Genomic DNA, 14,376 nt, shown 5'->3' with positions numbered 1-14,376 from the left:
GGACAAAAAATTTTAGGTTCAGAAAGTCATTTGTTAACATTCTGGTTCTTGGTAAGTATGGCAACAGGTATCAGCACTCACATTAAAGAGTTGAAGCCAACAAGGTCATACCTGTTGGAACAGTGGTCAGCTAGCTGCTAGGCAGGGGCCATGTCATTTGCGGGTGTGAGAATGGTGTGTGCGCCAGGCGATTAGAGAAGGCCTGTTGATAACCTAGTGAATGTGGAGAGGACTGCATTACACTGCCCAGGGCTTTATTTTTTACTAGTATTTAAATATATTTTTATTGATTTCAGAGAGGGAGAGAGAGGTAGAAACATACATGATGAGAGAGAATCATTGATCAGCTGTCTTCTACAGGCTCCACACTCGGGATCGAGCCTGCAACCCGGGCACGTGCCCCTACCAGAATCAAACCGTGACCTCCTGGTTCATAGGTTGACACTCAACCACTGAACCACACCGGCTGGGCCCGAGGCTTTATTTTGATTCAGTAATTGGTTCAGAGATCACAATTACCAGACTCTTTCCCTCTGACACATTTATCCATAGTGTCGAAGAGAAATAGGCCAGTTAACATCGGTGTCCATGCCTAGATTATCTCCATAAGGCACTGAGTGGAAGCCTTTGTATCTCAAGTGAGGAGTGGTCAGTGGGAGCGGGGAAGGCAGGTTGTATCAGAATTACCAGATGTCTGTATCACCCCATTTCCTAACCACCCCCCACCCTTGCTGTGCTCTTGGGGTCTGTGGAGATTGGAGGGGGTGGCATGAAATGTTGCCTGGCATGCCTGCCATGGGTGATAGAAGATAGTTGGGCTTTCCTCCTCTGAAACAGCACTTCCTGAAAAACATCTGCAAGTTTGCATCATTGATTTATTCCATCTTACTTTTCCTTTTACATGACAGTTTTCTTAGTGGATAATTGTTAAATTAACTGGCAATTCTAGGCAGAATTTATACTTTTTTAAAATAAAAGGCTCTCTAGAAATAGTTAATGGAAGCCAGGGCATTACGTCTTCTTGGGAGTAGAGACACATATTAAGGTTTAATATTTTCTTTTCAAATTACATGTTTTTAGAAATAGTATTTTTAGAATTGTCTTCGTTCTGTGGATTGCAAACCCTCCCCCTTTTTTTTCTAGAAAGTTAAAAATTTGTAATTTAAAAAAAAATGGTCAAGATGACTTGGTTGCCATATGCACTCAGTATGTGCTAATAATAGGAAATGAATAATTATCTCTTTGTCTGTGTTTCTCCTTCTTTTAAAAATGACCTGAAGTGGCCTAAACGATAGTAGAAACAAGCCAGAACGCTCTCAAAATCAGAAAGCAAAATCCCAGTAGGAGCAACAAGAAACTCCAAGTGGAATTCTGTAAATTTTCTTTTACTTAGGACAGAGGGGACGCTGAAGAAGGCAATTTGTAGCCTCAAAAACAAATTTATTTTTGGATAAAAAGAACCAACTTAATTGTTAAATTGTTGATACTAAGGAGATCATTTGGTCCTGTTTACCTGATGTATGTTGCTTCAGACCTTTTGGCACAAACGGTGGTAGTGTATAATATATGAGAAAAGATCTGCTAAATAGAAAGCATAAGACTCAATTGTAGGGAGAGTATTTAACCAATGTAAGAGAAGGCATTTAAAAAAAAAAAACATAAAATGTACCATTTACTTTTCTGAAAATGTACCATTTATTTTTCTGAGTTCTAAAACTCAAGATGTGTTAGTTCTATTACTGCCAAGACATTATAAAATAATGAATATTTTAATTACATGATTTTTAAAAAAAATACCAGGAGTAGTTGGGGCTGAAGCCTTTATTATTATTTTTAATATATTTTTATTGCTCGGCCAGTGGGGCTCAGTGGTTGAGCATTGATCTATGAACCAGGAGGTCACGGTTCAATTCCCAGTCAGGACACATGCCCAGGTTGCAGGCTTGATCCCCAGTGTGGGTGTGCAGGAAGCAGCTAATTAATTATTCTCTCTCATCATTGATGTTTCTATCTCTCTCCCTCTCCCTTCCTCTCTGAAATCAATAAAAATATTTTTTTAAAAGACTTTTAAATATATACATATATTTTTTAAAGGTTTAAGTATTTAAACTATGTATATTTTTACATGTGCCCATGTAAATCTTAACATAGGTAGCTTATTAAAGTTCATATGTTGTTGGCAAATTAATACTTTCTTTTTTTTATTTTTTACTTTCACTTTAAGAAGGAAAAAATATCGGTCCCAGGTTCGATTCCTGTCAAGGGCACATGCCCAGGTTGCAGGCTTGATCCCCAGTAGGGGGCGTGCAGGAGGCAGCTGATCGATGTTTCTCTCTCATCGATGTTTCTCTCTATCCCTCTCCCTTCCTCCCTGTAAAAAGTCAATAAAATATATATATATATTTTTAAAAAGAACTTTCTTTTTAAAAGATACTCTATCTCTTGGAGTATCTGGAAAGGTAGTGGATCATTTTTCATACCCTGTTTTACAGTTCCATTAAATTAATTAGAAATTATTTGCATTTTGTAGACTTCTGAACAAGAAACTAAAGGTCTTCCCAGTAAAAAAGGAATTGTACAGTCTATTGTTGGCCAAGGCTATCATCGTAAGATCGTTCTGGCCTCACAGTCCATACAGAACACAGTGTATAAGTAAGTATTTGCAAAGAGAAAGTGTATGTGTTTACATTTATTATTTCATAGGAGGAACCACCTTGTAACTAAGTTTTATGACTATTTCAAAATAGGCGCCTAGTGAATGTTACCTGACAGGTGACTTTGGTTTGTTACCTTCCTGGGAGCTGAAATTACTGATGGCCTAGGAAGCCCTGGTCTAGTCAGTGCCATTATTCAGAATGTCCAGAAGAGGGCATCTCGATGTTTCCTTTCTGTAGTGTCATTGTTAACTTTTAGGTAATTTTCTCATAGTCCCTGAAGCGAATTCTTATATTAGGAGAAAAAGTACTAATACATAAAACATCCAAAACAATATAAATCCGTCACATGTAAAAAAAATCTTTAGTTAAATATGAACGTCTTTATCTTGTATAAAGATTCCAATTTGGAGTTGTTAGTATTTCTAAAGTAGTAGGCTTTATTAAAAAAAATACTTTTTTTCCCCAAAAATAAAATTGGTTCACTACCATTTAAAAGTTTTCCCAAAGTTTTAGAATAGTATCTAGCACACAATATTTTGGTATTAATTTATTTCAACTATGATGCAGATTTTTTTAAGGACTTGATATAGCACATCACATTCCTACAATTTCAGAGTTGTTACTAATTTTCACATTTATATATTTTCCTAATAAAGCCTATTTAGTTTCAGTTTAGTTTGATATAAAAGCAAATAAAGTTATATAAAATCTCAACAAAATTATAAGACAAAAAATAATGCTGCTCTTGCAAAACTTAATAAAGGAATTTACAAAGGTAAAGATCAACCAAAACAAGGCTCAAGTGTGGAAATCTTCCTTCCCTTGTTTCCAGTTCTTATTATACCTGCCTTGGCCCTCATTACAATTTTTCTTGTTGATAACTCCTCTAATCCATTAACAATAATGGGTATAATGTATACACTTGTATATACTTTTTGCACCTTGTATTTACAATTTGAGCTTTTAGCATTCTCTTATAACTGCTTATATTAAAATTTCTACCTATCACAGGCAAAGTTTTCACTTACACTTACATTGGTTTTATTTCTGATAATGGGAAAATACTACTTATTTTTATGTTATTTACTTAGCTAATTTGGTTTTGTCCTTTTAAGTGATGGACAGTCTTCAGCCATTCCTGTAGCCAGTATGGAGTTTGCAGCCATTTGTCTCAGAAATGCCTTGTTGCTGTTACCTGAAGAACAGCAGGATCTGAAGCAGGAAAATGGGTCTAAAAACAGTAATCAATTAGGTGGGAACACTGAGAGCAGCGAAAGCAGTGAAACTTGCAGGTATTTTAATCCCTTTGAATCTTGGTAGAATCCCTTCAGGACTTTATTAGTAAGCCTCTGTGTGCTGCAGGTGAATCCCTAAAATCTTCACCCCGAATTTATAAAATTCTCCATTTTGAATAATAAGAAAAGAAAGTATAAATGTTTAAGTGTTTGTATTTTTTTTACTTTTGATAAAATAAATACTTACCCACCTAGTGTGGCTTAGGTGGTTGGGCATTGTCCCATGCCCCGGAAGGTTGTAATTCGATTCGCAGTCGGCACATGCCCAGGTTGCGGGTTCAATCCCCAGGGGCCTGTGGGAGGCAGGTGATGGATGTTCCCCTCTCACATAGATGTTTCTCTTTCTCCTTATCCCTTTCTCTCTCTAAAAATTAATAAAAATATTTTTAAATAAAGTAAATATTTAAATCCTAAAATTGTACCAGTCTGTAGAAATTGGGAAAGCTTATTTAGTAATAAACAAACACCATTTTATACAGAGAGTGTTCTTTTTACACATGGCACCTTTAAACTCAAGTCTCCTATCCCAGCATTTTTTCTTAATGATAATAGAAATATGTGTTTAATATAGAAAATCTTTAAAAAAAAATTGTGGGGTTTTTTCCCCCCTCTCCCTGAAGGGGTTATGTTTTACCATAGTTGATAAAAGGTCATCAGAAGAATGAGAAATGTGTGAAAATCTTGAAGTGGGTTTTTTGTATGGTGGAGATAATGTTTTAAATTAGAGGTTTTTAAGAGAAGTATTATGTGCTGGGGCAAAGAAACTAATAAACAATATATCTTAACACATCAATGATACCAAATTATAAGCATATTTCATTGTTTTGCCTCTTTTTGTACTTTCATCACAAAAAATTGCATGGAAAACAGAATTTTACATTTGTTTATTTGTTGCTTTTCATAATTAAGAGTCCATCTTTATTTTAGCAGTAAAAGTCATGAAGGAGATAAATTCATTCCAGCTCCACCTTCTTCTCCATTAAGAAAACAGGAATTAGAAAACTTAAAGTGAGTATCCAAACAAAATTAATATTGCATCTACTGAAATGAGCACATAGTTTTTAATCTCTCTTATCCTTTTAAGATTATGAATTACATTGATCGAATGTCAGATGTTAAGCTAACCTTTCAGTCTTATGACAAACACTATTAATCAGAATATGTTGCCCTTTTTGTAAATTGTTGGATTCAGTTTGTTAATATTTTGTTAGGAATATTTGCTTCTATGTTCACAAGGAAGATTGGTTCACACTTTTCTTGTAATGTCTTTGGTCAGGTTTTGGTTTCAGGCTAAGGCTGAACATATAAATGAATTGGGAAGTGCTTCTTTCCTCCTGTTTTCTGAAAGAGTTATGTACGATAAATATTTCTTCTCAACTGTTTGCTAGAATTCACCAGTGGAACCATCTGGCTTAGGGTTTTCTCTGTGATGAATTTTTTATAATGAATTCAAATTCTTCAATAGAATGAGTTTTATTCACATTTTCTATTTCTGTGTCGGTTTGGGTAGGTTATATATTTGTCAATTTCAGCATATGTATATATGGTGGGGTTTTTATACTAGCAATTGCCTAATGTCCATACTTCTCTATACCTATTTTTCCCATTTGACTTTATGTGTATCTTATTTTTTGATATTGGCACAAATCTCTGTTTCATTCTTTCTAATGGGTGCATAACATTGCATTATATAGTATCACAATTTATTTAACATTCCTTTATATTTGGCTACTTATAATGTTTCAGTCTTTGCTATTATAAGTAGTGCTTCAGTGAATATCATTTTACACAATCTATAGGGGACTACTTAAAGAAGAAGGTATTTGAAACCATTTTGAAACTTGATTTAATTTCTGCAGATTTATTTGAATGAATACTCATTTTAGGATTCTTAATTTTTGCATGCAACTTAAGAAGTATATTATCCCATAATGATCGAACAGCTGCAGAATTGTATAAATTAACTTTATATTCTGAAAATGGCATTAAAGAAAAGGGTATGTGCAGGGTGGCCCACTTCTCAACGAGCTTTGTACTTCTCATGGCATAATTCTTTGCGTTCCATATGTCTTACCCAGCAGGAGGATTGGTGACTTTTAGGGAAAATAAAATTACTTCCCTATTTTTGTGGAAAGGGGTGAAGGATCTCCATAGGGAGTTTCATCGTCATAAAGTGAGATGAAGATGGGTTCGGCTTATATTAACCTTTCTTTCTTATGGAGCAGATGGGAGAAAGGAAATGGAACAAGATGGAAGGAGCCTTAGGGTAAATTTATAAAAAGGACTGCTATGCAAGACAGTAGTCATGGTAATGTGGAGACAAATGGTGCAGGGAAGGAGTCGTGAAAGATTAGTGTCGTAATTTTTAAGGCTATAAAAGCTCACAATGCAGTTGGGTACGATGAAGGGCAGCTCTGTGGCAGGAGCCAGCTGTCTTCTATAGGGAGAAGGAGCACATTGGTTCTGTTAGGATCGTGAATTCTTAGAGATTTCATCTATTTCTGTCCTGAATTCTTGTATGTGATTGGAAATGTGTGTGACTAGTGAATAGTTTAGTTTTTATGGACTATTATATTTGACCCCTTGTGCTCTCTAATACCCAAGACACCAATGCAAAACCTCATTTCCTGTTTCCAGCATAACTAATAAGCAGTAAATTATCATGACTGTTCTGATGGCCACTTCTTACGGTATGGGTTCACAGCGTTTTGAGTATTTTCCGTTTTTTGTTTTTTGTTTTCTTTTTCTTTTGTACATAAAGGAAGATGGCTCCAAAAAATACTCACTCTAACCAGGTTACAAGTATGTTTTCAGAAGGCATATGACACCTGAATTAGTTGAGAGATTCCATACTATAAAATCAAGGTAGGTTTCAGAAAAGTAGTCTTACAATTAAAACAGAAATTTGCCCCCAAATCAGGGAAATGTTTCCGAAATTAAATAGTTTGTGAGACTCAGATGAACTTAGAGGTACTAATATAATGAATGGATCAAGAAAGGTATAAATGTGTGTGTGTGTGTGTGTGTGTGTGTGTGTGTGTGTGTGTGTGTATCTACTAATAAAAGGATAATATGCTAATTAGACCAGACATCTTCCGGACGTCCTTCCGGACAAAGCCACGGTGGCAGGGGCCAAGGCAGAGGTGGTTAGGGGCGATCAGGCCAGCAGGGAAGCAATTAGGGGGTGATCAGGCTGGCAGGGGGGCAGTTGGGGGCATCAGGCCAGCAGGCAGAGGTGGTTAGGGGCGATCAGGCAGGCAAGCAGTTAGGAGCCAGTGGTCCCAGATTGCGAGAAGGATGTCTGACTGCTGGTTTAAGCCTGATCCCTGTTGGCAGTGGGATCTCAGATTGGAGGGACTGCAGGCCGGGCTGAGGCTCCTCCCCCCCCCCAACCCCTACCCCCATGCATGAATTTCGTGCACCGGGCCTCTAGTATATATATATATATATATATATATATATATATATATATATATATATATATATATATATATAATATTGCTTCAGTTTCTGAACCACTCAAAGCTCTGCAAAGCCATCAGTTTCATTCAGTTAGGAAAACACATAGATGTACTCTGCAGCCTTGAATTAAATAAATGCTCTGATTTTAAGTTTTTAAAATATAAAAGATGATTCTATTTCTAGGTATTTAGACGAGAAATGAAAACTTGTCCACACAAGAATTTTATAGCAGCTTTACTCATGATATACAAAAACTAGAAAATAACCCAGCTATTCATTCGTAAGAGAATGGATAACTAAATGTGTGATTTATTCTATCTATTGGAGTACTCTCAGCTATAAAAAAAAAAGGAAGAAATTACTGATGCCCAAGTTAATATGATTTGAATCTCAAATATTTATGTTTCTTTTTTTACTTAGTATAAGGTACATACTATATAGTTCCATTTGTACCATTTATATGATGGACAAAACTATACAATATAATTTATATTGATAGAAATTAGAACAGTGGTTGGGAAATTGACTGGAAGGAATCATTCTGGGATGACAGAAATGTTCTGTATGTTAATGTATGTATGTGTGTGTGTACATACATACACACACACACACACATATTCAACCTCATCAAGCCATACACTTAAAATGGTATATTTTTTAAATATATTTTTATTGATTTCGGAGAAGAAGGGAGAGGGAGAAGGAGATGGAAACATCAATGATGAGAGAGAATCATTGATTGGTTGCCTCCTGCACGCCCCCTACTGGGGATTGAGCCTGCAACCCAGGCATGTGACCTTGACCGCAATCAAACTCGGGACCCTTCAGTCCGCTGGCCGACTCTCTATCCATTGAGCCAAATCAGCTAGGGCAAAAATGGTATATTTTAATGTATGTAAATTATACCTCACTTAAAAATTTTAAGGTTTTTAGAAAATTAATATAATTCTAAATATATTCTTTCGTGAAATATAATTTAACCAATAAAAAGTCAATTTCCTTTACACATCATTTATGAAGTGCCATGACATGGAAAACTTGGTTTCTTAACAAAAAAAAAGAATTCCTCTACTTGTATTTAACATATATTTCTTAGATCCAAGGCCACAGTATTCGGTACAGATCCACTCATCACATGTGGCTACTGACTACATGAAATGTGGCTGTTATAAGGTGTGCTATTCAAATAGGTGATACCCAGATTTCAGAACTTATTACCCCCAAATTATCTCAGTAATTCTGGTATTGATTATATATTGAAATTTTTAATTATATTGGATTAATTAAAATATATACCATTAATTAAATTTTGCCTGTTTCTTTCTACTTTTTAAAAATGTGCTGACTAGAAATTTTAAAATTAGACTTATGGCTCCAGTTATATTTCTACTGAACAGTGCTGCTCCAAGGTTTTTGAGCTGGATTTGAAGTGTTTGTATTGTTGATATATGGTTTCTACAAATGTGTAATATTGTTACTATGCCAGTTTTCTCACATGCCACAAATTTTAGCCGAATATCTCTTCAGAAATATTTTTGTCTTTAAAAGGCCTAATGTCCAAATGAATCCTAGAATGTAGAAGCTTGCGCAGGATTGATATTTGGGCCATATGTTTTGATTTAATTATTAATGCTGCCACATGCATTTGGAAATAATGATTTTCTTATGCACTGATTGATTATATTACAAGGGTGTACTTTTAAGATTTTCTTTTTTTTTATTTTTAATATTAAATCGTATTAGCATAACCAGTGGACACGGACACTGGGGCGGTGGGGGCTTGTCCTGGAAGTGACTGGGGAGGGGTTGATGGGGGGAAAAGGAGGCATATGTAATACTTTAAACAATAGATAGATAGATAGATAGATAGAGTCAATTAAATCAATTTTTATTGATTTCAGAGAGGAAGGGAGAGAGAGAGAGAGATAAAAACATCAATGATGAGAGAGAACCATCGATCAGCTGCCTCCTGCATATCCCCTACTGGGGATTGAGCCCACAACCTGGGCATGTGCCCTGACCAGGAATTGAACCGTGACCTCCTAATTTCATAATTCAATACCCAACCACTGAGCCACACCAGCTGGGCAAGATTTTCTTTTTTTAAAAGAGTCAACCAGCTCTAACTGGTTTGGCTCAGTGGATGGAGCGTTGGCCTGCGGACTGAGAGGTCCCGGGTTCGATTCCGATCAAGGGCATGTACCTTGGTTGCGAGCACGTACCCAGTGGAGGGTGTGAGGGAGGCAGTTGATCGATGTTTTTCTCTCATCGATGTTTCTAACTCTCTATTCCTCTCCCTCCTCTCTGTAAAAAATCAATAAAATATATTTTTTCAAAAAGAGTCAACCATTTATTGACTGTCAACTGATATGTTTTTAAAAGTTTTAGAACATTTTCATCACCTCAAAAATAAACCCTGTACCTTTTAGCTATCACCTTTTGCCTCAGTCCTCAGTCCCATTAATCTACTTTCCTATAGATTTTTTCCTTTTTAGATTTTTATGTGAATGGAATCACATAATATGTTGGCTTTTATGTCTGACTTCTTTCACTTAGGATAATGTTTTCGAGGTTCATCCAAGTTGTAGCATGTATCATATTTTATTCCTTTTTGTTGTCAAATATATTCGTTATATAAACATACCATGTTTTGTTTATCCTTTCATTCATTGATGGACATTTGGATTGTTTCCATCTTTAGGCTATTATGAACAATGCTGCTGTAAACACTTGTGTACATGTTTTTGGATGGGCATGGTTATTTTTCTTAGGTGTAACCTAGAAATAGAATTGCTGGGGTCATAGTGATAATTCTGTTTATAATCATTTGAGGAGCTGCCAGACTTCTTAAAAGTGGCTGCACCAGCCCTGTATAAGGGTTCCAGTTGCTTCACATCCTCACCAGTACTTGATTTTACCTTGTAGTAGGTGTGAAGTAGTATCTCCTTATTTGATTTGCATTCCCTTGAAGACTAATTAATTATGTGTGTACTTTTTGTGTGTGCATTGGGCATTTGTATATCTTCCTTAGAGAAATGTTTATTCAGATCCTTTGCCTATTTTTCAATTGGGTTATTTATCTTTTTGTTATTGAGTTGTAAGAGTTCTTTATATATTCCAGATACAAGATCCTTATCAGGCATATTATTTGCAAATACCCTTGCCCATTTTCTGTGTTGTCTTTAGACTTTTTTGAAGGTATCCCTTGAATCACAGAAGTTTCTCATTTTGATGAAGTTGTTTATATTTTTCTTTATTTGTTTGCACTTTTCATGTCATATCTAAGAATCCTTTACCAAATCCAAGGTCTTGAGGGCTTACCATGCTTTCTTCTAAGAGTTTTATGGTTTATAAGCACTTACATTTAGGTCTTTGATCCATTTTGAGTTAATTTTTAGATATGGTATGAGATAAGGGCTCAACTTAATTCTTTTGCATACTGATATCTTATTAATAATAAAGAAATAGTTCAGAAAATTAGTCACATTAACATTTCATGTTTGCATAGTGGTTTAATAACTGTCATGAGTATGTACTGAGTTTCCATGTAGCATATTAGAGGATATCTTGGTTGTTCATTCTGAGATTGTGATATTAGCTGAAATTTTAATTTCTAAAACTTAATGGCGGCTGCTCTAGAACCTGGAAAATAGTATAATAGAATTGGAAAAGGGTAGGAAATAATGTTGAGACTAATGTGGGAAATGTCTGTGTGAGAAATTGAAATCAAAGCATACAAAATAAAAAGGAAGTTTCCATGTGTCCTTTTTAAAATAAGAGGCTTAAAAATAGATAAAAAGAAATGTTGAGACCAAATTTAATTAAGCCCAGTTATTTCATAAACATAAATTGTGGAACCTTCATTATTTCCCATCCAGTGAAAAGGGACTTCCCATGGCCCAATGTTTATAAGAGGAAATGTATCAAATAAATGGTTAATAACATAAATATCATAGGCAGTTTTAGTGTGCTTAAGGAATCACATTTCTTTTGGTATTAGCCTAGTGGTTCTATTGTACCTCATGAGACATACCTAAAACAAGATTATGGCTAATAATCTTTTGAATCTCCCCCACTTCAGTCTTGTAACTGAGTATGGTCCTGCTAAAGCGTGTCCATCTAATAAACTCTTCCAAAGAAGAAACCTGCCTGCAGGTATGACTTTTTTTTTTTTTTTTAGGTATGACATTTTGTTTGTGTTCTCAGCAGTTTGTGCTCAGATTGGCATGATTCACATGTGCGTCCCAGATTTCATTTAGATGAACTGATGATGAGATTCCTCACAGGCCAGGGTTAGAATAATTCTTCAGTGGTCTGCTGCACTGTCGAAACCCCCCAGGCCTCTGCTGACATCGGACAAATCATTTAATCCCTGTGGGCTTTACTATTCTCTTCTGTCCAATAAGTAAATGGAGTTGGGTGATCGTAAGGTCCTGTCCACGTATAAAATGTCTGTGACTTTATGCATTTTATTTGCCGCCTGGGGTGGACCGGGTTCTCCAATATGCTAGATTTGGTTAAAACGAAAAACCTTTTCAGCTTCTTTATACGGGGCTTCTATTTGTTTTGGATTTGGGTGTGTTTGTCAGTAAGATTTTTTTAAAAATTTTTTGCATAGATCTATTATTGGAAAGCAAAATGTTTACAGAAGATACGAAGTGAAAAACTTACCTAATTTAACTTTTGAATTTTCTTAAGAGTTGAAAGTTGACAGGTTTACCATTTTCTAGATGGTTACAGATAAATGGAAACAGCTTGAATTTTTTTTTTTTTTTTTTTTTTTACATTTTAAAATCCAGTACTATATTCAGTTTTTTGGAAGAATTTCTCTTACTGAATTTTTGCAGTCAAGTTTTCAAACAATGTTTGCTATGAGATCACTTAGTGAATTTATTTTCCTTTGACAAATGGTGACTTCCTGAATTCCCCCCCCCCCATTCTAACCTCGCTTTAATAAGGGTTAAACTACTTCAGATACTTGCTTTAGATATATTTAATTCATGAAATATATGGCTTGACAGATTTTAATGCCCAATCTTGTATAGCTTGTTGCTGTAACTTGGTGCTTTAAGGAAAGGAGTTTTTTTCCTTTTTCTTTCCCTTCTTCGTCCTTTTCTTTTCCAAGGGTTGGCGGTCTGTGGACCTAGAGCCAGCTCTCCAGCGTGTGGAGGAGAGAGTGGGATTGTGTGAGATCCTCCACAGCGTGCAGAAGCTAGTGTGTCTCTTCCCTGGAGGTATAGTCCTTCCAGTCTGCTGAACTGTCAGATCCACTGAGGGGTTGGTAAGCAGATTGGACAGTGACTCGAGGAAACAGTGGGGCTGAGGGCAGGGGGTGTCAATATTTTAAGTAGCAACTATCAGAAGTAAAGTGTGTTCTCCAGGGGCTTAGTAGATAAAGCCGTGCACGTTTCCGGGGTTCCCGGTCTGTGGGAATGGTGCAGAAGAGGACAGGAGGAAGAGGAGAATGAGTGAGAGGGTGAGGAGAGGTGAGTTGGGGCCATTGTAAGGCACCAAGAGAAGAGGGACAGAAATGTTACTTTGCGTTTCATGCGGTGGAACTTGCTTAATCCTAATGTATTTTTTATTCAGAAAGCCATCCTTCAAGTTTTGCATTCACATATTTTTTTTAAGTGTGTTTTTTTTTTTTTTCCTAGAAAGCTTGTTTTATTATTAGAATCTTTTACCCCGTTGTGATTTGATAATGGTATCTTATGGGAAAAGGGGCAGAAGTTAACAGACTCTTACCTTGTACGTAATTATCGTTTGGACTTCCTGGGAAACAGAATCCTTGCTGCAAATCTTACATGACTGATTTCTGGACCCAGAGTGGGCTTGACAGTGGGCTGGAGCAGTAATAGCCCCCCTACTGTCGGGAGAGGCCAGGGCAGACTTTTCCCAGCGAGCCCGCCTGAGGAGAGAGAGGCTGTCCTGGCCTCTGGGACCCAGGGCACTCGCGGTGGCTCCCCCGACTCCCAGGAAGGATCGGCTTGGTCAGCAGGGTGACCTGCCAACAGGACACGCGTGGCTCTGGGTGCCTGAGAAGTACATTGAAAACACTGAAGCGGTGGTCTTCAGTGAAGACCTCGTCAACACCGACCGCAGGTGGTGAGCAGTTGCTCTCGTCTTTGTGGAGGGAACAAAAGATGTGGGCTGCTGCTTTCCAGGAGCTTCTGTTTTGTCCCCATCTTTGGCAAAGTCACCAGTGAAAGTGGGTGTTCAGCTCTGTGACTGTGGTGGGCCCCGAGTTGGTCTTCCTAGGCCTCTGGAACACCCGACCCAGGGCTTTAAAAGTCTTCCTCCTCCTTCAGAAGCGATGCCTGCATTGCTGATAACTAAATGTCCGTCGCCATTGTAAAATAAAACCTACAAGTAGGCCAACAGAGGAAATTGAATTTCCCTGATCTCCCTACGCGGGGAGCTAACCGGGGAGCTAACCACGGCTGTGCTTCTGAAAAAGGGAGATAATGGCCTGCCTCCCTCCTTCGGGCCTGTGAGTCTTCTGTCAGGAAGAGCATCCCCCAGGGCCCTGGCCATGGGGTGGTCTTGCTGGTGAGGACCGCTCTTGGAGAGAGAGGGGTATTGACAGTCGGCTTGTTAGGGAAGCCCCTCAGGAAACGGCACTACTTGCCTGCTCTTAAATCCTCCTCTCAGGTTTTCAATGACGTGCTCAGTAACAGTACTTAAACTTGTAATATTTGGGTTAAATTGTTCTCTTCCTTTTTAAAAAGGCAGCAGGTACATGTATATGCAAAGTTAACATGTGCATAGACAGATCCTAATGTAATCTGATCTTTCTGCTTTATTTTTAGGGCAATCCTGGGGCTTGATAGAGAAGCAGTGAGATAGGCTGGGGAGAGCAGTGAGTTGGGAGTCCACAGTGTTGACTGTTAGCCTGACTCGAATCACACCCTCTACGCTAGAGAACAGTGTATTTAATTACTTTGGATCGCGGTTTCTCCATT

The 14,376-nt window shown here is 37.2% G+C and overlaps 1 protein-coding gene across 6 annotated transcripts in view; it reads left to right on the top strand.

Annotated features, from left to right (window-relative positions):
• CNOT10 (CCR4-NOT transcription complex subunit 10) overlaps positions 1-14,376 on the top strand; it is a gene marked incomplete at its 5' end in the record, with an annotated part of 55,887 nt that overhangs the window by 32,758 nt on the left and 8,753 nt on the right. For 5 of the 6 annotated variants that reach the window (XM_079795631.1, XM_079795632.1, XM_079795628.1 and 2 more), the window contains 3 exons: positions 2,531-2,652; positions 3,773-3,949; positions 4,880-4,960. In XM_079795631.1, coding sequence (XP_079651757.1) covers positions 2,531-2,652; positions 3,773-3,949; positions 4,880-4,960 — 380 coding nt within the window. The remainder of the gene's footprint in view (positions 1-2,530; positions 2,653-3,772; positions 3,950-4,879; positions 4,961-14,376) is intronic. The other variant, XM_079795629.1, reaches the window with a different exon arrangement.

The sequence above is a fragment of the Cnephaeus nilssonii genome (assembly GCF_951640355.1).
Source record: "Cnephaeus nilssonii genome assembly, chromosome: 17".
Lineage (NCBI taxonomy): Eukaryota > Metazoa > Chordata > Mammalia > Chiroptera > Vespertilionidae > Cnephaeus > Cnephaeus nilssonii.
Note: the sequence above shows the minus strand (reverse complement) of the source record. Positions and strands in the feature narration are given on the sequence as shown.